Raw genomic sequence first — 27,932 nt, forward strand, 5'->3', positions numbered from 1 at the left:
AAATTTTCGTCGTAATATTTCTCTGCATTGATATAAACCGTTAAATGCGTTTAAATGAATTTCTTATCAATTGAAACGGAAGTAAATGTCCGTCACATCCGGTAAAACGGCCAATGGGAAAAGCGGAAGTTTAGTGTGTTGTTCCGGCAAGTGACAGAATCCCTCAGCTTGCTTCGCCTCCAGTCATGGAGCAATGTTGGCAGCTGTGAGCAATAGTTGATATTACTGATCAAACAATCATTTATTTCTCGCGGCACTAGGTTTTCTCTGGGCCAATCCGGATTACCAACCTTTAGTAATCTGCATGGAGCCGTGGCCGACAACGTGGATATATCAGGCGCGCGTGTATATTTTTGTGCTCATATGCTAAGGATGGACAACACACCGTAATGAGCCGACCAATTTGCGCTGAAACTACCCAGGAAGGTCAAGGCGTTGTGAACGGGCCGAAGAGTGTCAGGCCGTCTGTACCATTGTGGCACCTTGAGAGCCTTGATACACAAAATCGAACTCAAGACACCCCAAGACATAAGAAAATATCCATCACCTAGACCTGTGCTGCTGGGGTCAACTCTCACACTCTGATAGAAATCTTCACCTCTCATGGTAAATTTACAAAATCTAACGATGCATAATTTTAATAGGCAAGAGTTTTATGCATGGTTAGGCCGTTTGTTTTTGGTTGGAGGGCATTTTGCAGTGTAGTATTAATATGAATTTACATGTGGTGCGTGAATAATCGGGTTAGTTTGGAAATCCAATTACTAATATTCTGATCAGCAAATAGCTTTGGGGAAATGTTTCGATAATGGAAATCCCTGAAAATAGCGGAAAACACGCAATCACACATACATACATACATACATACATGTACACATACATAGTAAGAAAAAATATTTATTTTCTAGTTTTCAATCAATGCCATTGCTTATATATGATTTTGCTCATCTAAACATAATTTACAGAGGTTTCATTACATACCATTTAAAGCAAAAATGCAGTTGGTTTTGACATATACATATGTCTATAATTAATTATTTTTTATCGTATGTGTTGAAAACAGGTTTTCTACCTTTATTGTTCATTGTACATGATTTTGATGAATGGATTATAGGAGGAGGTTTCAACAGTTGAAGTAAAAAGTTTACATACACATTGCAGAATCTGTTAAATGTAAATAATTTTATCAAAATAATTGGGATCATACAAAATGCATTTTGTTTTTTATTTAATACTGACCTTAGTAAGATATTTCACATAAAAAACATTTACATATAGTCCACAAGAGAAAATAATAGTTGAATTTATTTTTTTAAAAAGTGACCCCAATCAAAAGTTAACATACGCTTGATTCTTAATACTGAGTTGTTACCTGGATGTTCCACAGCTGTTTTATTTTTTTGTTTAGTGATAGTTGGTCATGAGTCTCTTGTTTGTCTTGAACAGTTAAACTGCCTGCCGTTCTACAAAAAAGGTCCCACAAATTCTGTGTTTTTTCAGAATTTTGTGTATTTGAACCCTTTCCAACAATGACTATGATTTTGAGATCCATTTTCACACTGAGGACAACTGAGGGACTCATGCAACCATTACAGAAGGTTTAAATGCTCACTGATGCTCTAGAAGGAGCCAGGGTGTAAACTTTTGAACAGAATGATGTATTTCTTATTTTGCCTAAATATCATATTTATTTTCATTTAGTACTGCCCTTCAGAAGCTACTGAAGATACTTCCATGTTTCCCAGAAGACAAAATAAGTGAAATTTACCCAGATATTAAAATTCAAAAGTTTTCACCCCCGGCTTTTAATCTGTTGTTTTTCCTTTCGGAGCATCAGTGAGCGATGAACCTTCTGTAATAGTTGCATATGAGTCCCTCAGTGTGAAAAGATGGATCTCAAAATCACACAGTCATTGTCGGAAAAGGTTCAAATACACAAAAATGCAGAAAAACCAGAGAATTTGTGGGACCTAAAGGATTTTTCTGAAACACAGCGGGCATGGAATTATAAGTTATTTGAGGCTCTCAAAGAACACGTCTCAGATAACTTCTGAGTACTGCCCCCTCGTTCTGTCACACAGAGAGTCAGAGAAAAATGTTTTCAGTTTTAAAATTACATCATATGGGCATATTATGGGGTGTCAAGGAAGACCAAAATGAATGGGATGAGTGTGCATATGACAAAAGGAAGTAGAAGGCCTAATGATATTCTGTTCCTTTGATTATCCAATCATCTTAGAATCATTTGGTAGCTTTCTGAGGTATGTATTTGTCATAAGGGAGACTTGAGTGGTTTTCCACCACAGTATATATGTATAGTTTGGCCCTACAATCTATAAATGTGAGCACAGTATTATACTGTCACTATATGAGCATCTGATATAAACAGTGTTTTTATTTATTTTTTATTAACTTCCTGCCATAGATGAATGCTGTCAGAGGTGCCGCGGTTACCTGGCGACCACAGCCGTGGAAGGATGCAGATAGAGGTGGTGGAGAACCTCTCTCGGATAGCGATTCTGAGGAAGAGGATTTTCCTGATGACTACTCGACTCCTTTGGGGGAATATGTAACTCAGGGTGAGAGACAATGGTTGTGGTTTTGAACATTGATTGTTTGGATTATGTACTGTTGTTTTAGAACAATGGATTCTATAAAGGTGTTTCTTGTTTAATTCTAAATTACTAATCAAAGTCTGTAGAGAACATGCTTCAGTTGGGGTCCGGAAGATTCATTCAAACCTAAAAAACAAGCAAACGAAAAAAAAACAAAAAAAAACTATGATGTAGAATAAATAAACATTTAAGATTTTGTCACTATTCAAAAAAAGCAAATTTATCATTTAAAGAGAAGTCAGATTAGAATTAAATGAAATAATACAAAACAATGCAGAATAGATGCATTTTCACTAGTGGTCACAGATCTTTGGACTCCACAGGTCATGAGTAAACAAAAACATTTCAGTACTTCTAAAAGAGCCAAACAATGAAACGGCATTATATGCATCAAAAGTGACATTGATTAGAACATTTATGAATCATTTAGCCACCTTTTAATTAGCCTTGGTTTTTTGTGTCATCTCATTCAGGGTTAAAACAGCTGCTTGATGCTCAGCAGTTGTGTGATGTCACTCTTGTGGTGGAGGGAAAAAAGTTTATGTGTCACAGGTGAGTTGTATGTTTTCAGCTTTGCAGGTTGTCTGATCGTCATATTGTACATAGTTTTTTTTTTTTTTTACAATCTAATGTACCAACTTAACCTGCATGACAAATCTTTGTGTACCGAAAAGATGTATTTCAATATAATAATATAAAGTACCATTCAGTCAGTAAGATGTTTTTAAACAAATTCTTACCTTTATTCAGCAACAATGTATTAAAAATGATCAGAAGTGACAGTAAGGACATTTATGATGTTACACAACACTTATATTTCAAATAAACCCAGTTCTTTTTAACTTTCTTGTCATCAAAATAAGCTTTTAACAAAAAAACTAACAGCACGGCTGTTTTCAACATTGATAATAAGGAATGTTTGAGTGCAAATCGGCATTGTAAAATTATTTCTGAAGGATCATGTGACACTAAAGGCTGAAGTAATGGCTGTTGAAAATTCAGCTTTGCATCCCAAAAATAAATGTAAAAATAATTTCAAATTTGGTAAGCATTTGTTCGTTTTTGTACACGTACGCTAGCATATGTGTTAGGGGTGGGGGTGCTCAACCCTGTTCCTGGAGATTTACCTTCTTGCAGAGTTCAGCTCCAACCCTAATCAAACACACCTGTAGCAACTAATTAAGATCTGAAGTAGCTCATAACTTGATAGTTACAGACAGGTGTGTTTGATTAGGGTTAGAAACTAAACTCTGCATGAAGGTAGATCTGTAGGAACAGGGTTGGGCATCCCTGTGTTAAGGCTTTCAGTCGATTAACAGTTGGCAAGAAGAGACTTGCTCACATGCACCTGTTGTTGTTGTAGTCTCCACTATTTTGTTGTTGTTGTTCCGTGTCTTTAGTTTCTTTGTCTCTTTAGTTTAGTTTTCTACTGTGAAACAACGGCCCGGGAGAGTTTTGAGACCATGCGCATGTGCGACCTGCGCATACAAAGTACGCATGGTTACCAAAATCAGGTGGTGTGCGTACAGCACGAACATAATGTTCTGATGACGAAATTCACGTCATGTGCACTGTACGCTGTCCCTCATGTTCACGTGAAAGTGACGTATACTTTGGTCTTAACGGACTAGTTTTTGCGTAACAAATCTCAAACCAATTTTAGAACTCTAAAATTGTAGTGTATATATAAAACGTTTCTTCTTTTGACACGTGCACTGTTTTTCTTTTTTCAGAGTTCTTTTAGCAGCAGTCAGTCCATATTTCCGTGCCATGTTTACCAGCCCTCTCGTAGAGTCTCGTCTTACTGAGATCCGACTGGAGGAGGTGACACCTTATGTTATGGAGACCGTTATCCACTTTGTTTATACTGGGGAAGCAGGTCTTAGTCTCGACACAGCAGAGGATTTGTTTGTAGCAGCAAATCGTCTTCAAGTGATGCCCTTGCAGGACCTTTGCTCCAGGTAAAATTTAGATGTAATCCTATGGATTTTGTTCTTTGTTAAATCTTGTCTTGCTGATGCTTACATTTTATTTTCCTGTTTGTTAGATTCCTGTTTGAACACCTGTCTGTGGAGAATTGCCTGGGCATGTACTCTCTGGCTCGATCCCATCATGACCAGCTGCTTCTGCGGGCTTCTTTGAGGCTGGTAGGCCAGCATTTTCCTCGAGTGGCCCGGCAGCGAGACTTCCTCCTGTTGGACCCAGGAACTCTTGGCAGCTTGTTGGAGTCGGATCGATTGGGTGTGGAGTCTGAGACTGAAGTTTACGATGCAGCAAGGCGCTGGGCAGAATACCAGCCAGCTGATCGTTACATTCACATGCCCAATTTGTTACGACATTTACGCCCCGGTCTTTTTGGCCCTGAAGAGACCCACCGAATGAACCAAGAACTTGGGTCTCGAGGCAATACCGAGACAATGGGAGGACCGCTGAGGCCTCGAGAAGGCATGTTTGAAAAGAAAATTGTCTGCGTAGACCTTAAGCCAAGAGAGGATGAGTCTTTACAGGAAAGGGACTTCACGGTGGATTGCTTCGACCCTCGTACAGGCAAGTGGGAGAAGCTGGCAGCCTTGGGCTCTTTGCTTTGTCCCGGGTGCACAGCTGTTGGAGGTCGACTGTTTGTGGCAGGAGGCATCCTGCGGAGTGGCGAGGTCTCCTCAGCACTTCACGAGTACGATGTCGTGCTAAACCGCTGGATTGTACAGCCATTGATGGCTGAACCCCGTGCGATGTTGGGTCTTCTTGGCTGTGGAGGGTTTTTATACGCTCTCGGTGGCTGTAACCGAGGAGCATTTCTGGACACATCTGAAAAATTTGACCTGAACGCGCTGACCTGGGCATCAGGGCCACGTTTGCCGTTGCCGTTGCGTTCTTTTGCTTGCGCTGCCCTCCGCTGTCGCCTCTACTTGCTTGGTGGTACCACACTGGAGCAGAGCAGGGCTGTGGTGCATGCTGGCGTGCTTATTTACCACACAGTTACAAATACCTGGAGCCGTGTCGCCCTAGACTCTGGCGCCACCTGCCTGGCTGGAGGCGTAGCAGTACGTGGAGGCGTTTGCGCCATTGGGGGTTACTTGCGCGATGCTGCCAAGTTCATCGATGGCAACTACACCCAGGCCGAACCGTTAGATGCCACAGGACGTGTGTTGTTCTTCCGAGAAGGACGCGGATCAGGAGTAGAGCGGGAGGTGGCGGTTGGAGTTGAGCGAGGGGGTGGCGGTAGTGACCGTGCACCTAGTCCGGTGGTTTTTCCAGGCCTGCCAAGGCGGATTGCTGCCGGAGGAGTGGCTAGATGGAAACGCCGGATATATGTCTTGGGTGGTGAGAACGGATCGAGATTCTATGACAGCGTCTACTGCTGGAAACCTGGCTGGCGAAGCTGGGTCCAAAGACGGGAGAAATTACCCGGGGATACAGGAGGAGTTAGCCAGTTTGGATGTACCACCCTGAAGTTCCCCAAAAAACACATTTTAGCACGTCTTCGGGCTGCTCAACAGAAACGAGGGAAGGAGAAACGACCGACCCGGTCGTGCAGAATCATGCGGATCGACAGGACAAGCCAAGAAGTGTGATTTTTCAATGAGACACATGGGCATTGTGGAAACATTTATGCACCTACTTTTACATCTTTACTCTTAGTTGATGTCTAGATGTTTTGAAATTCATGATTTCATTTTTGCAAGCTGAACGCTAGTTTTTGTTTACTACGTACTAGGATATAACTTCAGAATGTTTTGCTTTTAATAATGATAATTCTTCACAGATGCCCAAATTTGATCTTAGAAATGGTATCATGTTGGAGAATAATAAAATGTTTGAATCACAGCAAAATACAAGTTATACACATGCTTGACTCAATGAGTAAAAAGTCATTGTTTATTTGAACCTTTTTGCTTAAAGTTATTGCTTTGAGGCTGAATGTAGTTTTACACACATTAGAACATCTAGATTGCTACCATAACAGCAGTTTTACTACTGTAAGTCATGGCAACTTAATATAGGATCTCTTTCAAACAATATAAGAAGCTTCAATTCTGTCTCATTTTATTTTTTGGATGACAGTCAGATTACACTTATGTTAAACAGCTGTTAAGCAACATCAACCAGCATTTTTATGCTTTATCCTAAAATTTGCATTAAAAATGCTGGATGGAAAAACCATTATGTGAGTAAAATTTGCATAATGTGCTTAATAAATGTATACACTTCACTTGAGGTGGATAATTTTTTTTTGGTCAGAAAACATGCACATAAACTACAATGGAAATACATTTTCAGATTAATTGTTAGATGTGGATTCAAAATGTTTTTGCCTCAAAGTTTTTACATTGTAGATGATTGCTAGCATACATAATGTTAGTAAGAGTGTTTTCTGTGCACTCGAAAACTGTGTTACATTTAATAAAGAAGCGGTTTCCATTGCCTACAATTTACTTTTTTGTCTTCTTTTGAACATACGGTCTAGAACCAATGTTTTATTTGCAGTTTGTTTTTGCTTTATATTTAGTTTCATCAAATGCAATCTTAACTAAGATGGAAACACAAATCCAGATGATATCCGCTGACTATGTAATTCTGAATGATGTGGCCATTCAGATTTAATGTGTTGCAGACTCTACTGTATTTGAAATCATGTTAACAAGATGAAATGTAATTCGCAAATGCATCTACTATACCTGTCCTGAATTCATGCTAATTCGACGCCAGAAACTCAAGCTCACGCTTTTTTTAAAAACTCAGATCTCAAATGAAATCAAGAAATGCTTTCTCTAAAACTGAATCTTCTGTCTTCTAATCTCACATTAATGAACTAACATAGAATAATGCAACAAGACATGAGTCTTAACATTAACACAATCCATTTTGCAGTCTCTAAGTATCTTGATGTGATTTTTTTTTGTGTGTGGAGTCCACTTGAAGTTGGACATCTTTGGAGGATTGAGTTAATGATAACGACATAGTGATTGATTTTCTGCTCATCGTTGTAACGCACTGTTCAGCTTGCCCTCGATGAAGTGGATCAGTATATGTATCTGTAGTGCTTTATTGGCATCTTTTTGGGTTTAGCTGGTCATCTCATCTGAAACGTTTAAAGCATAGACTCGCAATAGAAACCAAATGACTGCTTTTTGTATGATTGATTTCATTTCGGTTCAGTTTCTAAGTTATTGTAATTTTGTCTTACAGTAACATTTTCGCAGAGACAAAGAGACTCTGTATTTTCATCTGATGTCAAACAGGTCTGTTTGTTTTTAAAGACCTGGAATTGTCAAATATTGAACATTGTTTGAATGGAAAGTCTGTGCTCTGGTTTGCATTAAATAAATTGAACAAAAGTTTCTTTGTTTCTTGTCCTGCAAATTAAAGTTTGAGTTGTTTTTGCATTTGAAAAGCAGTGGAGTACTGATAATGTCACACACCAAAGTGCAGGATAATTAACCAGACCTTAGTGACACAACTGATGCATTCACAACCTCTGATCATCCATGAAAAGCGTTTATCCCTCCTCTTTTTAGTGATTTCCAAATAAGGCTGGAACTGTACTTTTGGAAACTTACTTTTTACAGACCAGTGACTATTAATCAGTGATATATTTTAAACCCATAAATACTTAACATTATTTTAGGTGCTATACATTAGTGAGAAACACAATTTCTTCTAATAAAATAGAAGAAAATATTATTACTATGCTAAATAAGGTTTTAGCATATATACAGTTGAAGTCAAACGTGCCTTGCAGAATGGCAAAATGTTCATTATTTTACCAAAATAAGAGTGATCATACAAAATGCATGCTATTTTTTTATTTAGTACTGACCTGAATAAGATATTTCACATAAAAGATGTTTACAATAGAAAATAATAGTTGAATTTATAAAAATGACCCTGTTCAAAAGTTTACATACGCTTGATTCTTAATACTGTGTTGTAATCTGAATGACCCACAGTTTTTTGTTTTTTTTTGTAGTTATAGTTGATCTTGAATACCTTGTTTGTCCTGAACAGTTAAGTGGCCGCTGTTCTTCAGAAAAATCCTTCAGGTGCCACAAATTCGTTTTTTTTTTTTTTTTTTTTTTTTGAGATCCATCAATTGAGGGACTCATATGCAACTATTACAGAAAAATTAGGGTAAATGTAGCTTATTTTGTCTTCTGAGAAATATGTAAGTATCTTCTGAAGGGCAGTACTAAATGAAAAAATATATAATATGTGACCCTGGACCACAAAACCAGTCATAAGGTTAAATTTGACAAAACTGAGATTTATACATCATATGAAAGCTCAATAAATAAGCTTTCTATTGATGTATGGTTTGTTAGGATAGGACAATATTTGGCTGAGATACATCTATTTGAAATCAGAAATCTGAGGATGCAAAAAAATCTAAAAGACTGAGAAAATCACCTTTAAAGTTGTCCAAATTAGGTTCTTAACAATGCATATTACAAATCAAAAATTACATTTTGATATGTTTACAGTAGGAATTTTACAAAAAATCTTCATGGAACATGAACTTTACTTAATTTCTTAATGATTTTTGGCATAAAAGAAAAATCAAAAATTTTGACCCATACAATGTATTTTTGGCTATTGCTACAAATATACCCCAGCGACTTAAGACTGGTTTTGTGGTCCAGGGTCACATATTTAGGCAAAATAAGACAAATTTACACATATTCATTCTGATCAAAAGTTTACACCCCGGTCGCTTAATGCATGGTTTTTCCTTCTGGAGCATCAGTGAGCGTTTGAATCTTCTGTAATAGTTGCATATGAGTCCCTCAGTTGTCCTCAGTGTGAAAAGATGGATCTCAAAAACATGTAGTAATTGTTGGAAAGGGTTCACATACACACAAATGCTGAAAAACCAAAGAATTTGTTGGACCTGGAGGATTTTTCTGAAAAACAGCAGGCTGTTCAGAACAAACAAGGGACTCATGAACAACTATCACTAAGCAAAAAACAAAAGTACAAATATGTAAGTACTAGATTGTTTTGTTTTCTTCTAAAAGTACCGCAGCATTAACTAAGGTGTAAGTTTAGCATTTAATGCTTACTCTTTTCTGAATGGCTAGTAATAAGTTAATTATTGTTGTTAATATTCCTTCATCAGCTTTTTAGCCATATGGGCAAAGATCGTGGATTTTACCCTCAAATCCTGTATGAAGAAAAGTTTTCCTCCTCAAGTGCCTCATCCGTTGGATTTGTTTCATGTACTGGCTTCTCATAAACGATATCAGCATCGTGTCTCTCTTCAAAAATGGAAAACACTACAGCGAAACATGTAACCGTCAACAATCCAGCTGACATCAGTGTGATAGTTGGCTACTTTTTGGTGGTTATTGCAGTAGGAATTTGGGTTAGTGAAAAACTTGTTCTTCTGTGTTTTAAAGTGGCAGATAACCTTGAAGCATTGTATTAACATACATTTATTACACTGTTTATTATTCTTTGTTAATGTTATTACAGTTATTTGTTCATGTTAGTTCACAGTGCATTAACTAATGTTAAAAAACCACTTGTAATTTTAATAATGCTTCAGTAAATACTGAAATTACCTAAGATTAATAAATGGTAGAAGTGTTGCTCATTCTTATTTCATGTTAACTAAACCTTATTGTAAAGTGTTACCTTTTTAATGTATGAAAAATGAAGTAATTTTTTTTTTTTTACCACATTAGTCTACATTTAGGACTAATCGTGGCACAGTAGGTGGCTACTTTCTTGCAGGTCGGACCATGGTGTGGTGGCCTGTGAGTATTAACTTTATAAAATTGTAATAATTAAGTGTTTAATTGAAAACTTTTTTCAGATTTGTAATTTAAATCTTAAAGAAGTTGTTCACTTCCAGAACAAAAATGTACTGATAATTTACTCACCACCTTGTCATCCAAGATGTTCATGTCTTTCTTTCTTCAGTCGTAAAGAAATTACGATTTTTGAGGAAAACATTTCAGGATTTCTCTCCATATAATGGACTTCTATGGTGCCCACAAGTTTGAACTTCCAAAATGCAGCTTCAAAGGGCTCCAAACGATCCCAGCCGAGAAATAAGGGACTTATTTAACAAAACTATCAATTATTTAAAAAAAAAAAAACGAACAATTTATATACTTTTTAACCTTGAATGCTCATCTTGTCTAGCTTTGCTTGAACTCTGTGTATTCCAGTTCAAAACAGTTAAGGTATGTTGAAAAACTCCCATCTCATTTTCTTCTCCATCTTCAAATCATCCTTCATCGCTGATATTTTTTTATTTTTTTTTGTAAAGGGTGTTTGATCTTTGTATGTTCACTTTGTAAACACTGGAGTTTTTTGACATACCCTAACTGTTTTAAACCAGAATACACAGAGTTCACGCAGAGCTAGACAAGATGAGCATTTGAGGTTAAAAATTATATAAATTGTCAAAAAATTTTTTAGAAAATAACTGATCGTTTAGTTAGATAAGACCCTTATTATTATTATTTATATGGGATCATTTAGAGCCCTTTAAAGCTGCATTGAAACTGCATTTTGGAAGTTCAAACTCTGGGGCACCATAGACGTCCACTATATGGAGATCATTCCTGAAATGTTTTCCTCAAAAAACATAATTTCTTTACAACTGAAGAAAGAAAGACATGAATCTTGGATGACAATGGGGTGAGTACATTATCTGTAAATTTTTGCTCTGGAAGTGAACTTCTCCTTTAAGTCAAACCATTTTGCGAAAATATATTCACTCTTCTTGTATGAAAAGAAAAGGTGTGACAATATCTGAAGATTTCAGTGCTCATTTTCTATGTATGTATTTCTCTCACACCAGGTGGGAACTTCTCTTTTTGCGAGCAACATTGGCAGTGGACATTTTGTTGGTCTTGCAGGAACAGCAGCTGCAAGTGGAATAGCTGTTGGGGGCTTTGAATGGAATGTAAGCTAGATTTTTAAACATAAAGATAAAGAACTTGTGCTTTGTCATTGCTATTATTTAAATCAGATTGTGGTCCCAATTATTTCCCTGAATATTTCTGTTTCACAGGCATTATTTATCGTTTTGTTGTTGGGCTGGGTGTTCGTTCCCGTTTATTTAACTGCAGGGGTATGTTCATATTTAATTTTTTTACAGTGAAATGTTGGATGAAATTGGATGTCAATTTGAATAATATTTTATTCAATAATATCTTTTTCAAGGTGATTACAATGCCGCAGTACCTCAAGAAAAGATTCGGAGGGAGTAGAATCAGCTTGTATCTCTCTGTAATTTCACTTTTCCTTTACATCTTCACAAAGATTTCTGTAAGTATGAATACAAGTCCGGATAATATAAAGCACTATGAAGAATCACAATTTGCTGTTTTCATCAGTTCACTCCATCTTTCCCCTTTCCCTTCCTCATTAAACGTAGGTTGACATGTTCTCAGGAGCAGTGTTTATACAGCAGGCTCTTGGATGGAATATCTATGTTGCAGTGATTGCCCTGCTCTGCATAACAGCACTCTATACTGTAACAGGTCAAATCAGCTGCTGATCCATCTCATTGCCCATCTCAACCCTACAGTTGAAGTCAAAAGTTTACATACACCTTGCAGAATCTGCAAAATGTTCATTATTTTAGCATAATGCATGTTATTTTTTATTTTGTGCTGACCTGAATAAGATATTTCACAGAAAAAAATGTTTACATATAGTCCACAAGAGAAAATAATAGCTGATTTTATGAAAATGACTCCGTTCAAAAGTTTACATACACTTGATTCTTAATACTGTGTTGTTACCTCAAAGATCCACAGCTTTTTTTTTTTTTTTTTGTGATGGTTGTTCATGGGTCCTTTGTTTGTTCTAAAAAGTTAAACTACCCACTGTTCTTCAGAAAAAGTCTCACTGATGCTTCAGAAGGATACACAATGCATTAAGAGCTGTGGGTGTAAACTTTTGAACAAAATGAAGATTTTTCTTACTTTGCCTAAATATCATATTTATTTTCATTTAGTACTGCCCTTCAGAAGCTATGGAAGATACTTACATGTTTCCCAGAAGACAAAATAAGTTAAATTTACCCTGATCTTCTGATTCAAAAGTTTTTCTTTTAATACTTTAAGTTTCCTTCCGGAGCATCAGTGAGCGTTTGAACCTTCTGTAATAGTTGCATATGAGTCCCTCAGTTGTCCTCAGTGTGACAAATGCTGAAAAAACAAATAATCTGTACACACCGAGCAGTTTAATTGTTTAGGACATACAAGGGACTCATAAACAACTATCACTAAAAAACAAACAAACAGCTGTGTATTAAGAATCAAGCGTAAATAAAATTGTAAACAGGGTAATTTTTTATAAATTCATTTCATTAAATTCATTCAATTATTTTCTTATATGGACTATACTGCCCTCCAAAGGCAAAGCGCAGTAACTACGCATTTGGTCAAAATTGAGTTAAGGCTTAAAATGACTTTGTGACAACTGTTTTGTCTTGTGGCAAAGTCTCCTGGTTCAATTTTGTCCCAGAGAAACAAGAGTGTCAACATGTTTGACTAGTTGGCGTAAAAACTTTAAAGGCATTTTTCTCAGTTTCAGTGTTGGCGTAGTTACTGCACTTTGCCTTTGGAGGGCAGTATATGTAAACGTCTTTTATGTGAAATATCTTATTCAGGTCAGCACTAAATAAATAAATAACATGCATTTTGTATGATCCCTCTTATTTTGGTAAAATAATTAACTTTCTGCAAGTTGTATGTAAACTTTTATATGTAGACTTTAACTGTATAACAGTATAACTGTATAACGAGATTGAAATACTGAAGATAAACAATTTGTCAGATCAAGCATTTTCAAACCCATGACCATGGCATAGTTGTAATCACATCCTACTGTTTGAGCTACAGAAAACAATCAGTTTTAGACAGACAATATATTATATTGATATTAAATAGCCTTTTTGGAAATAATAATCTGTTGAGTGCCTTGGGCCCACAAAATGTGTTAATGTATGACATGCAATGTCTCCGCAGGAGGACTGGCTGCGCTGATGTATACAGATACTGTCCAAACCTTTGTTATCATTGCTGGAGCCTTTGTCCTCATGGGATTCTGTAAGTACAATTTGCTTGAAGTTCAAAATTCATTGTCTAATTACTATTCACAATTTGATGATAGTTTACATATAGTACAACAGACAGCACAAGCTCTTCTTAATTTTATTCAAAGTTAAACATCAGTTAAGTTGAAGAATTAACCATCTGAACAAAACAAACTAGTAGTATTTCACTTTAAGAAAAGCCCAAAAAAAAACATATTTTTAATTCCGCATTGCATTGTGTTGTGTTTTCAGGTTAAAAGAAATGTCTGTAAACCTAAAAGTGAAATATTTTGTTTCCAAAAGTATTCAGTCCACACTTATGAACTAGAAAAAGGATATGAAATAATAGCTATGTGTTTGGATAGGCCAGTGGGCACAACCATGCAATACCATGTAATAGATTGTGGTCAGATTTATTTTTACACTTCATGAATGTTTAAAAGCATTTATTTGTACAATTTACAAAATGTAAAAAATTATAAATACTTGGGTAAATATCATATGTGACCCTGAATCACAAAACCAGTCCTAAGTAGCACGTTATATTTGTAGAAATAGCCAAAAATACATAGCATGGGTCAAAATGATCTTTTTTTATGCCAAAAATCATTAGGACATTAGGTAAAGATCATGTTCCATGAAGATTTTTTCTAAATTTCCTACTGTAAATATATCAAAACCTAATTTTTGATTAGTAATATGCATTGCTAAGAACTTCATTTGGACAACTTTAAAGGCGATTTTCTCAAAATGTAGATTTTTTTTTTGCACCCTCAGATATTCAAATAGTTGTATCTCTGCTAAATATTGTCCTATCCTAACAAACCATACATCAATATCAAGATTATTATTTCAAAAAATTGACTGGTTTACATATGTCAGAACAGATTAGCTACTATATTATAAACTGCTACTTGTGTTGTCTCCCATTTGTCAATAGCCTTCTATGAAGTTGGAGGATACAGTGCTTTACTGGAGAAGTATAGTTTAGCTTTGCCATCTCAGAGGAGTTCTAACATCTCTGAACTTTGTTACACTCCACGCGAGGATGCCTTTCATTTACTTAGGGATCCCACGACTGGGGACCTGCCATGGCCTGGTGTGTTATTTGGCATTGCAATTATTGGTAGCTGGTACTGGTGTACTGATCAGGTAAGGACAGTGATTTTAATGATAAATAATTAATAATATATAACTCTGTCATCTTCTTTACTTAATTTTTCACATTGCATTGTGTTCTGTAGGTAATTGTGCAGCGCTGTTTGGCTGCCCGAAGTCTGACGCATGTAAAGGCTGGATGTATATTATGTGGGTACCTGAAACTACTCCCTATGTTTCTCATGGTGTTTCCTGGCATGATCAGCAGAGTGCTTTACGCTGGTATGCTTTTTAATATGAATATATTTAATACCGCATGTCTTCAGAATTACAATCTTGATCAAGGAATACCAACATTTTTTTAAGATGAAGTAGGTTGTGTGGAGTCAAGTGTCTGTAAGGAAGTGTGCGGCACAGAAGTTGGCTGCTCCAACATTGCCTATCCGAAACTAGTGGTTTCTGTAATGCCAACAGGTAATCAACAGAATTTATTTTTTCCAGTGATTTTAAATTATTATTATCCCTTATACAGAATTAATGTACAGTTGAGATCAAAAGTTTACATACACCTGGCAGAATCTGTAAAATGTTAATTATGTTATCAAAATAAGAGGGATCATACAAAATGCATGTTATTTTTTTATTTAGTACTAACCTGAATTAGATGTTTCACATAACAGATGTTCACAAGAGAAAACAATAGTTGAATTTATCCAAATACCCTGTCAAAAGTTTACATACACTTGATTCTTAATGCTGTGTTGTTACCTGATTGATCCACAGCTGTGATCCACTTTTCTTTTCTTTTTGTGATAGTTGTTCATAAGTCCCTTGTTTGTCCTGCCCGCTGTTCTTTGGTTTTTCAGTATTTTTGTGTATTTGAACCTGTTCCAACAATGACTGTATGATTTTGAGATCCATTTTTTCACACTGAGGACAACTGAGGGACTCAGCTACTATTACTGAAGGTTCAAACACTTACTGATGCTCCAGAAGGAAACATGATGCATTAAGGCATTATCTTATTATGCCTAAATATCATATTTTTGTCATTTAGTACTGCCCTTCAGAAGCTACAGAAGATTTCCCAGAAGACAAAATAAGTTACATTTACCCTGATTTTCAAATTTAGTGGTCCTCAGTTTGAAAAGATGGATCGTAAAATCATACAGTCATTGTTAAAAAGGGTTCAAATACACAAAAATACTGAAAAACCAAAGAATTTGTGGGACCTGAAGGCTTTTTCTGAAGGACAACAGGCAGTTTAACTGTTCAGAACAAACAAGGGGCTCATGAACAACTATCACTAAACACAAAAAAAACAAAGCTGTGGATCATTCAGGTAACAACACAGTATTAAGAATCAAGTGTATCAAGTCAAGTCAAGTCAAAGTCAAAGTCAACTTTATTGTCAATTCTGCCACATGTACAGGACATACAGAGAATTGAAATTGCGTTACTCTCAGACCCATGGTGCATACAAGTAACATTAAATACAAACAGTAACATTAGATACAAAGAATAAATACAAATAAACATTAAATACAAACAGTAACATTAGATACAAAGAATAAATACAAATAAACATTAAATACAAACAGTAACATTAGATACAAAGAATAAATACAAATAAACATTAAATACAAACAGTAACATTAGATACAAAGAATAAATACAAATAAACATAATATATAAAATGAAAAACACAATATACAAGTAAGGGCACATGGTAGAGAGTGCAAACCATGTAAACATGTAAACAATATAGTGCAACAGAGCTTGTAATGTGTAAAAGTGTCAGAGCAGTCTTGTAACTGTCTATTGGCGCTTTTCCACTACACAGTACCAGCTCGCCTCAGCTCGCCTCGGCTCGACTCGACTCGGCTCTGTTTGGTTTTCCACTATGTAAAAGTTGTACCTGTACCGGCTTCCAGGTACTTTTTTTCGTACCACCTCCGGCGAGGTTCTAAGCGAGCTGAGGCGAGCTGAGGCGATACTAAATGTGACGTGAAAACACAGCAGACTGCTGATTGGTCAGAGAGAATCGTCACTATTCACTGCGTAATCATTGCACGCGCCAGCAATAGTATCCAGAATAACCCCACCATTTTTAAAAAGTTTGGCCAGAGATTGCGTGACATATCCAATCCACTACATATTATGGCAACTCGGAAGAATACGCCGTGGTCAAACGAGGAGGTGCAGACAGCGGGTGTGTGTCGCGTAGAAGATAACGTCACGGCAGTTTCCTGCAGCGTCGCTATGACAAACCAGGTACTATTGTAGAGGTACAGGTACAACTTTTACACAGTGGAAAACCAAACAGAGCCGAGTCGAGTCGAGCCGAGGCGAGCTGGTACTGTGTAGTGGAAAAGCGCCATATGAGTAGGTGAGGAAGTTGGCAGACCAATACTGCACAAAGTGACTGGTGCAGGTCAGTGTGTGTGTGTGTGTGTGTGTGTGTGTGTGTGTGTACCTGGTATTCATCACGTTGTGGGGACCAAATGTCCCCACAAGGATAGGAATACCAGTAGATTTTGACCTTGTGGGGACATTTCTCAGGTCCCCATGAGGAAACAGGCTTATAAATCATGCACAATGAGTTTTTTTGATGAAGTAAAAGTGTGCACAATCTCCTGTGAGGGCTAGGTTTAGGTGTAGGGCGATAGAAAATACGGTTTGTACAGTATAAAAACCATTACGCCTATGGAATGTCCCCATAAAACATGTAAACCCAACATGTGTGTGTGTGTGTGTGTGTGTGTGTGTGTGTGTGTGTGTGTGTGTGTGTGTGTCTCAGAGTTCAGAAAGTTTGTGGGGCAGAAGAGGGGAGTGAGGGGAGTGGGGGCAGAGTAGGGAGAGAGTTGAGCTTCCTGACAGCCTGATGGGTGAAGCTGTCCTTCAGTCTGCTGGTCCTGGCCTGGAGACTCCGCAGTCTCCTCCCTGATGGCAGCAGGCTGAAGAAGCTTTGCATTGGGTGGGTGGGATCGGCTGCTATGCAGAGGGCTTTTTTGGTGAGACGAGTGCTGTAGATTTCTTGGAGGGAGGGGAGAGGGACACCAATGATCCTCTCAGCTGCTCTGACTATGCGCTGGAGAGTTTTTTGGCAGGACGCATTGCAGGCTCCAAACCACACAGTGATGCAGCTAGACAGGATGCTCTCGATGGTTCCTCGGTAAAATGTGTACATGGATGGGGGCTGGTGCTCTTGCTCTTCTTAGTTTGCGGAGGAAGTAGAGACGCTGCTGTGCTTTCTTGGCCAGTGCAGTGGTGTTGTTTGTCCAGGAGAGATCCTCAGTGATGTGCACACCCAGGAACTTGGTGCAGCTCACTCTCTCCACAGACGCACCGTTGATGGTCAGAGGAGCATGCTGAGTGTGCGCTCTTCTGAAGTCAACAACAATCTCCTTCGTCTTCTCCACATTCAGAGAGAGATTGTTGTCTCCGCACCACGTGGCCAGGCGGCTCACCTCACTTCTGTAGTTTGTCTCATCCCTGTTGCTAATGAGACCCACCGCAGTCGTGTCATCCGCAGACTTGATGAAGAGGTTGGAGCTGTGTGACGGAGTGCAGTCGTGGGTCAGCAGAGTGAAGAGGAGGGGGCTCAGCACACATCCCTGAGGTGCCCCCGTGTTTAGAGTGATAGTGCTGGATGTGTTACTGCAGACCCGTACTGCTTGTGGTCTTCCTGTGAGGAAATCCAACAGCCAGTTACACAGTGAGGTGTTGAGCCCCAGCTGGATCAGTTTTTGTGTGAGCTGTTGGGGGATTATAGTGTTAAATGCTGAACTGAAGTTTATGAACAGCATTCGGACATATGAGTCTTTTTTGTCCAGATGTGTGAGTGCTGAGTGGAGTGCAGTGGAGATGGCATCATCGGTCGAGCGGTTGGGCCGATATGCAAACTGGAAGGGGTCCAGTGAGGGGGGAAGGACAGATTTAATGTGCTGCATGACTAGCCGTTCAAAGCACTTCATGAGGATGGGAGTAAGTGCAACTGGACGGTAGTCATTAAAGCAGGAAGGAGATGATTTTTTTGGTACCGGAATGATCGTGGTTGCTTTGAAACAGGTGGGGACGACAGCCTGGGAGAGTGAGATGTTAAAGATGTCTGTGAAGACATTAGTGAGTTCCACTGCACAGTCTCTCAGTACACAACCAGGAATGTTGTCAGGACCCGGAGCTTTTGCGAGCGTTGATCCTGCTGAGGGATCTCCTCACACTGTCCGGGGACAGAGTCATCACCTGGTCAACAGGAGGGGGTGGGGTCTTTTGTGCAGTGGTGCTGTTTTGCACTTCAAAGCGAGCGAAGAAGGTGTTCAGCTCGTTCAGCAGGGAGATGGTGCTGTCACAGGTCTGTGGAGGGGGCTTGTAATCTGTGATGGACTGTATGCCCCGCCACAGGCTCTGTGTGTCTCTGCTGTCATTGAAGCGACGAGATATTCCTCTGGAGTACTGTCTCTTAGCCTCTCTGATGCCACGGGAAAGGTTGGCCCTAGCTATCTTCAGGCTCGCCTCGTCTCCAGCTCTGAAGGCAGCGTTCCGAGCTTTCAGCAGCCTGTAGACCTCCCCTGTCATCCATGGCTTTTGGTTGGCACGGACAGTGATGGTTTTGGTGACTGTTACATCCTTCAGTGCATTTGTTAATGTAGGTTGTAACAGTCTCTGTGTACTCCTGGAGGTCAGTGGTGTTATTGTAAGTGGCAGCCTGTTTAAACATATTCCAGTCTGTGGTGTCAAAGCAGTCCTGTAAAGCCTCTGAAGACCCCTCTGGCCACACTTGTATCTGCTTACAAACCGGTTTGGTGACTTTAACAAGCAGTCTGTAAGAGGGCATTAGCATAACAGTATCTTATTCAGGTTAGTACTAAATAAAAAATAACATGCATTTTGTATGATCCCTCTTATTCTGGAAAAATAAGTGATGTTTTTGAACTAATTTCGGGAGGAGCTCGCACAGATAATTAACACGGCTGATTCACCCTCAGCAATTACTCCCCATGTCCAATCAACCCAGGAAATCCCTATAAATATCACAACATTCCTACCTTCACTATCTCTTGTCTTGTAAACGCCATGGACCACCCAACCACCGCGGATACGTCCGAGATCGACCTCTATCCAGAGGATAACATCTTTGAAGAGGCACCAGCTCCTGCAACCCGCCCCACCGCCCCGCAGGACCCTCCAACTGCTCCAACCATCCCAGCTCCTTAGCCCCCCTTTCCCGCCCACCCCGCCCACCCCTTCCCCTCCCCCCATCCCAGCTCCCTAGCCCCCCATCCCAGCTCCCTAGCCCCCCCTCCCCTCCCCCCCATCCCAGCTCCTTAGCCTCCCTTCCCCACCCCCCCTTTTTTCTTCCTTCCCCACACTGCCGCAGCAGTGTTCACTCCCGCTAGAGCCCATATTTACAACCCTTCTTTGCCGAAGGAGAGCCAGCTTCCGCAGAAGCCTCTAGTCCCCTTCCCCACACCACAGTGCCAGCTCCCGCAGGAGCCCTAGCCCCCCTTCCCCGCCCACCCATCCACCTTTTCCTCACACTGCCGCAGCAGTGTTCACTCCCGCTGGAGCCCATATTTACAACCCTTCTCTGCCGCAGCAGAGCTCGCTTCCGCAGAAGCATCTTCCCCGCACCGCAGTGCCAGCTCCCGCAGGAGCCCCCCCCTTCTCTGCCGCAGCAGAGCCCGCTTCCGCAGAAGCATCTCTTCCCAGCACCGCAGTGCCAGCTCCCGCAGGAGCCCCCCCCCTTCTCTGCCGCAGCAGAGCCCGCTTCCGCAGAAGCATCTTCCCAGCACCGCAGTGCCAGCTCCCGCAGGAGCCCCCCCCCCCTTTACCCCACACTGCCGCAGCAGTGTTCACTCCCGCTGGAGAACATATTTACAACCCTTCTCTGCCGCAGCAGAGCCCACTACCCTCCTCCATAGGAGTTTTTTCCTATTCTTCCCCAACAGCCCTCGCAGCTGCTCCTCCCGTACCTCAACTTATGCATCAACACCCACTACGAGCGTCCAGCATCCCTTAAGTCCGAAGCTTTTTGGGGAGCTATTCGGCTGCTGTCCTGCGTTTAATTACTTGCCCTTTGGGGAGCGCTTATAGGGTTCGGGCCAGTGCTGAGCTCGGACCCCTCCCCCCGGGCGGGGGAGAGCCCCGGGCTCGGGAATGACTGCCGAGCTCGAGGCCCTCTCCCGGACAGCACGCCAAATACGCTCAACCTTTCACTCAGTTTATTTTCTGTGGGAGAGAACTCGTGAAGTGATGTTTTTGAACTAATTTCGGGAGGAGCTCGCACAGATAATTAACACGGCTGATTCACCCTCAGCAATTACTCCCCATGTCCAATCAACCCAGGAAATCCCTATAAATATCACAACATTCCTATCTTCACTATCTCTTGTCTTGTAAACTCCCCTCCTCCACCCCGTCTCCTCACCTTCTGCCCTTAAGGGGGGAGCGCTTATAGGGTTCGGGCCAGTGCTGAGCTCGGACCCCTCCCCCCGGGCGGGGGAGAGCCCCGGGCTCGGGAATGACTGCCGAGCTCGAGGCCCTCTCCCGGACAGCACGCCAAATACGCTCAACCTTTCACTCAGTTTATTTTCTGTGGGAGAGAACTCGTGAATTAACATTATGCACATTCTGCAAGGTGTATGGAAACTTTTGACCTCAGCTATATGAGTTTAACTGAATAAACAAGCTTTCTGTTTACACTTAATTGTCTTACTGTTTTCTTTTCTCTTTAATCAATCAATCCCTAAACAGGTCTCAGAGGTTTAATGCTGGCAGTCATGTTAGCAGCTCTCATGAGCTCACTAGCATCAATTTTCAACAGCAGTAGCACCTTGTTCACCATGGACATTTGGACTCGTATTCGGCCACAAGCTAGAGATAAAGAGCTCATGATTGTAGGAAGGTTTGGAACCATTCTATTTATGTCTTTAATCATTCTAATTAATGACATATTCACAGCCAAGGCCTGCCGTAGTAATAGTGTTGAGGAATACTGTTGATCTTATAGTACAAATGGCATCAAACTGTTCCTGGATTTATTTTTATTTTTTTTATATCATTCCTGTTCCTTAACTATATAATAATTAGTTCTTTCGTGACGAGATATTGTTCAAAAAATAATTAGAATTTGTTTGCATCACTTGCATCAAGCAACTTTCCCATTTTTGTTATCTCCACAATACTCTCATGGCAGTTTGTAACCTGTTTTCATTTTGGTAAATTAGTGACAAACTTAAATGAGCGAAATGCTTACTACCCAATGATCTTTGGGTTCAAGGGCAGTACTTTGCTTGCTGCTTTCTAGATGTGTTTTCATACAAATCAAATCGTACAAATTCAAATAAGAATGTCAGTTTTTACATTTACATTTACATTTAGTCATTTAGCAGATGTCTTTATCCAAAGCGACTTACAAATGAGGACAATAGAAGCAATCAAAATCAACAAAAGAGCAATGCTATGTAAGTGCTATGACAAGTCTCAGATTATTTTAATGCAGTATAGCAAGGTTTTTTTAAATTATATAGTAAATAAAAAGAAAACGGATAGAATAGCAAAAGAATAGAGCAAACTAGTTTTTGTTTTTGTTAATTTTATAAGAAAAAAGAGTGCTAGAGTTAGAGGGTCAAATAAAGACAGAAGAGATGTGTTTTTAGCTGATTCTTGAAGATAGCTAAGGACTTAGCTGCTCAGATTGAATTGGGCAGGTCATTCCACCAAGAGGGAACATTTAAGGTAAAAGTCTGTGAAAGTGATTTTGTGCCTCTTTGGGATGGCACAATAATGTGCTGTTCACTTGCAGAATGTAAGCTTCTAGAGGGCACATAAGTCTGAAGTAATGAATTTAGGTAAAGGGGTGCAGAGCCAGTGGTGGTTTTGTACACAAACATTAATGCCTTGAAATGTATGCGAGCAGCTATTGGCAGCCAGTGCAAATTGATGAAGAGAGGTGTGACGTGCGTTCTTTTCAGCTCGTTGAAAATTAATCTTGCAGCCGCATTCTGGATCAATTGTAAAGGTTTGATAGAACTGGCTGGAAGACCTGCCAAGAGAGCATTACAATAATCCAGCCTGGACAGAACAAGAGCTTGAACAAGGAGTTGTGAAGCATGTTCCGAAGGAAAGGGCCTGATTTTCCTGATGTTGAATAAAGCAAATCTGCAGGACCAGGCAGTTTTAGCAATGTGGTCTGAGAAAGTCAGCTGATCATCAATCACAACCCCAAGGTTTCTGGCTGTTTTAAAAGGAGTTATGGTTGATGTGCCCAACCGAATGGTAAAATTGTGATGAAACGATGGGTTTGATGGAAACACAAGCAGTTCTGTCTTGGCAAGGTTTAGTTTAAGGTGGTGGTCCTTCATTCAGCAAGAAATGTCTGTTAGACAAGCTGACATGCGAGCAGCTATCGTCGGATCATCAGGATAGAATGAGAGGTAGAGTTGAGTGTCATCAGCATAGCAGTGATATGAAAAGCCATGTTTTTGAATGACAGAACCTAGTGATGCCATGTAGACAGTAAAGAGAAAGGGACCAAGAACTGAGCCCTGAGGCACTCCAGTAGTTAGAAGTTGCGACTTGGACACCTCACCTCTCCAAGATATCTTGAAGGACCTATCTGAGAGGTAAGACTCAAACCACTGGAGTGCAATTCCTGAGATGCCCTTTGCCAATAGGGTTGACAGGAGGATCTGGTGGTTAACCGTGTCAAAAGCAGCAGACAGATCCAGCATGATAAGTATTAAAGATTTGGAATCTGCTCTTGCTAGTTTTCAGGCTTCAATAACTGAGAGCAAGAAAGTCTTGGTTGAATGTCCACTTCTGAAACCAGACTGGTTGTCCAGGAGATTGTTCTGTGTGAGAAAAGTAGAGAATTGTTGAACACAGCTCGTTCAAGTGTTTGTTTGTCTTGTTCTTTTTAGTAAGACTGGGTTGAAAAACCAGCAGAAAGGTAAGATTGATTACCTGGGATAGCAAAACATGGGATTGGGAACAACTGGCCCCTCATTATTAAAAATAAAAAAAAATAATAATAATAATAACAAAACCTACAAAAATAGGAATCAATTCTTGATGCTACCTGATCTCATGATGAAAATGTACTTGTGGGAACTTTTTCGCAAAATACTTACCAATAAATACATATCACTGCAGCAACAGAAATAAACACTAAAGGTGTAATAGTTTTCGTACACAGTTATGATTACAGCTCCATGTTTTGCTTTCCAGGTAACAAGTTTGTTTGTTAGCCGACACGGAATTAGACTTAGGATGCGGAATCCTTGGGTACGAATCCTGTGAAAAACATGGCTCACGACGAAAGAGCTGAAAGATGAGAGATCAAAAAACAAGCTAAAACAGCATTCTTCCATTTGCGTTTTTATGTCACATTCACTTTTGTTCATACTTTTGGGTACGTTATTTTAAAACATCATGGAGATATAGCGCCACTCAACAGACATTTTAAGTCAGAACTGAGGTGACACACGTACAAAACTAACATCACATAAAATGTACCATATCTATGTTCATCTGTTCTGGGGGGGAAAAAAACGAATACACTTAGTGCCACTCAGTGGATATTTCACATTGAATATGTCATGAAACATACATTGCAGTACGTATTTTGCATCTTGCGAAAAAGTTCCCATAGGTACGTTTTTGTCATGAGATCAGGTTTGATCATTCTCAACCCTATTCCTGAATTCCAACAAACATGGAAACTACTATAAAGGAGAGGAAAAATATTATTTATTTTAATAATAACTAAGTATACATTGTAATTTGAGTTCAACTAATGTCCAAATGCACATAATATTTGCATTTCTTTCTTTACATTATTTTAATTTTTTGAACACATGTATTCATTTCTGTGACAGGGTGTGGATACTCTGCATTGTCGCTATTAGCATTTGTTGGATCCCAGTTGTCCAGGCAGCCCAGAGCGGTCAGCTGTTTGATTATATTCAATCTGTGACTAGTTACTTAGCTCCACCTATAGCAGCAGTCTTCTTCCTTGCCATTTTTGTAAAGAGAGTCAATGAAAAAGTAAGTAACTTTCTGCTTTATACATATTTAGTCTTCGTTTAATGCCACATCAGAACACAAAATTACCAAAAGCATCTTCACCTACCATTTCTTAGGGGGCTTTCTGGGGCCTGATGGGGGGACTGCTTATGGGTCTGTGTCGTATGATACCCGAGTTTGCATATGGCTCAGGAAGCTGCCTCTTTCCCACCGACTGCCCCAAACTTATATGTGGAGTGCATTACCTTTACTTTGCAGTGTTGCTCTTCTTCTGCACTGGTATTCTGGTGCTCTTCATAAGCTGCAACACTCCACCCATAGAGGACAAACATGTAAGAAGTTTTAGGCACTGCTGAAGCTACTTAAGAATACTTATATATTTATTAACAATAATTACCTTTTTCTTACTGCCAAGCTCCATCGCCTTGTCTTTACCTTACGCCATTCTAAAGAAGAAAGGGTTGATCTGGACTGGGAAGAGGAGGAACGGGGAAGGAGAGCTCGAAGAGAGGCAGATGAAAAGGTCGTAACTGAGGAAGATCAAAGTAAGTGATTATAGGTTCTAGCGTACAGCACTAAAACCTATTGTAATTGTTAGAACCGCGCAGGATCAGCAATCATAAGTCATAGAGACTTGAAACTTGGAGGGACGGTAGTACTCACACCGCTGACAACAACTCCAAGGCTTGCCCCAATCAGCCTGACGGGGCCCTACAGCAATCAAAAGTACAAAATCGCTCATAACTTCTAAACCAGTCGCCAGCTCAAGTGTCTTATATTATTAGAATCCGTGGCTTACACCGGACAAAACACAAAAACTTGGGTATTTAGTTTTTTTTTTTTACCTACTTTTGTGAACTAGTCCTAGTTTTTTTGCCCAGTCGAAACCAAACCAGTGCAGAAAGATTCTCTGGTAAATGATTATCAATAATTATCAAAAAAAAAAAAAAAAAAAAAGTTGAACTTTCCAGTTGAATGGTCGCAAAGGATTGCCAAAACATTAAAAAGGGACAGGGCCACTTTTAGTAAAATGTCTGTAACTCCTGAACAGAATGAGATATATTCGCCAAACTTAGAATTCTGACGTAGGAACTCAATCTGAGGACAGAGGACAAAAAATGCAGAGCTTGGCAACTTGGTGGCGCTATAAAAGGGAAAAAAACTATACCTACACAACCATTTGTCCTATTAACATAAAAATCACTGTGCACAGTCTTATTACATAGTGCCACAAGTGTCCATAGTGACATCTCATTGGCCAATAAAGTTTGAGCATCCATTAGACAAGTTGATTTGATCAAAACTTGGGCCTGTTTGACTCACGGCCCCAAAGGTCTGTGAGAAATTTGAAAGAAATTGACTACTGGGGGGGAGATATCAAGTGCAAGTTTCAAGGGCGTAAAAGATTGTACATTGCAAAGTTTTTCGTATCATATAATAGCACTCCACATTCTGGACAATTTTGCCTTTAGAACCACTGCTGTCAATCAAATCGTTTGTTAAATGATTAAGAAGATGTAAAAAAAACAACTTTTTCTAGACCTAGGTTTTTGGCCCAACCTAGAAAATACACTGCAGTACAATTCTCTGGACACTCTAGGCCAATAGTTATCACAAAAATGTTGAAATTTAGAAGCAGGGTCGTTTAGAAAAAGGGCCGGTCTAGATTTACCCAAAATCCTACAAAGCCTAAAAGAAAACTTAAAACTTAAAAAGCACATGTGACAGGTGATTCTAAACAAGCATGCAAAGTTTTAAGGAGATCGGACCACAGCTGGCACTATAACAGTCATAAACGTTAAAAACATAATATTTCTATGGTAAATTAACTGGATTTGCCAAAATTTTTAAATCATTGCTTTAGGTGGTTACAGGCTTACTAAATAATGTCTATTCTCACTAGGGCTGGACAATATATCGAACGATATTGTGAGGCGCGTTTAGTCAATGAAGCCGGTGCTTTGATTAGTAGTAAATCTCCATCACGTGCGTTCCGCTCAGGTTCCGCTGGAGCGGCAATTAATACACAGAGACGTAAATCTCTGACAAGCTACGCCATATCGAGCTTAATATCGAATGCGATATTGAGCGCGATATGGCGTAGCTTGTCAGAGCTGGATCCAAGATGGCCGACTTCAAAATGGCCACCATGGTCACCACCCATCTTGAAAAGTTTGCCCCCTCACATGTACTAATGTGCCACAAACAGGACGTTAATATCACCAACCATTCCCATTTTATTAAGGTGTATCCATATAAATGACCCACCCTGTATATATATATATATATATATATATATATATTTTTTTTTTTTTTTTTTCGTAGTAACTGTGTCGATGATCGTTTCTCTAGATAAGACCATTATTCCTCAGCTGGGACCATGTAGAACCCATTGACGATGCGTTGAAACTGGAATTTGGGCCTTCAACCTGTTGGCCACCATTTAAGTCCACTATATGAAGAAAAATCCTGAAATGTTTTTCTCAAAAACCTTAATTTCTTTCCAACTGAATAATGATAATAAAAAAAAAAAACATGAACATGAACATCTTGGATGACATGGCTTGAGTAAATTAACAGGAAATTTATATTTTGGAAGTGAACTGATCCTTTAAGGATAACTACAAGCTTCCAGGCAAGGGCAAGTTGGGTGGAAACTTTGCAGAATATCTGGCTCTCCAAAAGCAGGAATTGGAAACCCCTGGTGTAGGTCAAACTAAATCATTTGAGTAATGACATTTATTTTAATTCTTTGCTTTCTGCCATAGTTGAACGTGGTGAACGCTCCATAATGATGAAGATCATCGGCTGGTTTTGCGGCATAAGTGATACTCAAGCTCCAGAACCAACAGAGGAGGAAGTGACTGAAGCATCCAAACAATTACCTGACATAAGTGAAGACCCACTGTGGAAGAATTTAGTCAATGCTAATGCTCTAATAATGATGTCTGTGGCTGTTTATTTCTGGGGTTACTATGCATGAGGGCAAAGCAGCAATCACAGTACATAAACCAGTGTTTCCCAACCTTGGTTTTGGGATCAAGAATCTTCCTAATCAAACACATTCGTTTCAGCTCATCAGTCCGGAAACTTCTGAAATGAGTGCGTCAGATAAGAGAGACATCCAAAGTGTG

At 39.5% G+C, this 27,932-nt stretch overlaps 2 protein-coding genes across 4 annotated transcripts; both read left to right on the forward strand.

Moving 5' to 3' along the window:
- The first annotated feature begins 156 nt into the window (after positions 1-156).
- On the forward strand, positions 157-7,954 carry LOC141284714 (kelch repeat and BTB domain-containing protein 8). The gene is made up of 5 exons (XM_073817724.1): positions 157-606; positions 2,426-2,579; positions 3,089-3,167; positions 4,349-4,576; positions 4,663-7,954. Exons 1-5 carry the CDS (start codon positions 604-606, stop codon positions 6,185-6,187), a joined length of 1,989 nt encoding a protein of 662 aa, XP_073673825.1. The 5' UTR covers positions 157-603; the 3' UTR covers positions 6,188-7,954.
- A 1,922-nt stretch (positions 7,955-9,876) lies between these two features.
- On the forward strand, positions 9,877-27,781 carry slc5a2 (solute carrier family 5 member 2). 3 transcript variants are annotated; one of them, XM_073817536.1, is made up of 17 exons: positions 9,877-9,975; positions 10,298-10,369; positions 11,425-11,529; positions 11,638-11,697; positions 11,790-11,894; positions 12,004-12,109; positions 13,604-13,684; positions 14,612-14,823; positions 14,916-15,051; positions 15,136-15,243; positions 21,526-21,676; positions 24,651-24,819; positions 24,915-25,130; positions 25,214-25,324; positions 26,888-26,898; positions 27,124-27,140; positions 27,567-27,781. In XM_073817536.1, the coding sequence occupies exons 1-17, from the start codon at positions 9,877-9,879 to the stop codon at positions 27,779-27,781; spliced, it is 1,974 nt and encodes a 657-aa protein (XP_073673637.1). The 3 variants fall into 3 exon arrangements, with proteins under 3 accessions (XP_073673637.1, XP_073673638.1, XP_073673639.1); XM_073817537.1 differs by lacking the exons at positions 26,888-26,898; positions 27,124-27,140 and having other exon boundaries at positions 25,214-25,343; XM_073817538.1 differs by lacking the exons at positions 26,888-26,898; positions 27,124-27,140 and having other exon boundaries at positions 9,889-9,975; positions 25,214-25,337; positions 27,582-27,781.
- The last annotated feature ends 151 nt before the right edge of the window (positions 27,782-27,932 follow it).

This window comes from Garra rufa, chromosome 14, assembly GCF_049309525.1.
Source record: "Garra rufa chromosome 14, GarRuf1.0, whole genome shotgun sequence".
In the NCBI taxonomy this organism is placed as follows: domain Eukaryota; kingdom Metazoa; phylum Chordata; class Actinopteri; order Cypriniformes; family Cyprinidae; genus Garra; species Garra rufa.

Bases quoted from the DNA above. Each gene is read 5' to 3' on its own strand.
- slc5a2 (XM_073817536.1), top strand. From the start codon at position 9,877: ATGGAAAACACTACAGCGAAACATGTAACCGTCAACAATCCAGCTGAC. The intron at 10,370-11,424 runs GTGAGTATTAAC...CTCTCACACCAG, and splicing joins GGACCATGGTGTGGTGGCCT to GTGGGAACTTCTCTTTTTGC. The intron at 11,895-12,003 runs GTAAGTATGAAT...CATTAAACGTAG, and splicing joins ACATCTTCACAAAGATTTCT to GTTGACATGTTCTCAGGAGC.
- LOC141284714 (XM_073817724.1), top strand. The intron at 2,580-3,088 runs GTGAGAGACAAT...CATCTCATTCAG, and splicing joins GGGGGAATATGTAACTCAGG to GGTTAAAACAGCTGCTTGAT. The intron at 4,577-4,662 runs GTAAAATTTAGA...CCTGTTTGTTAG, and splicing joins TTGCAGGACCTTTGCTCCAG to ATTCCTGTTTGAACACCTGT.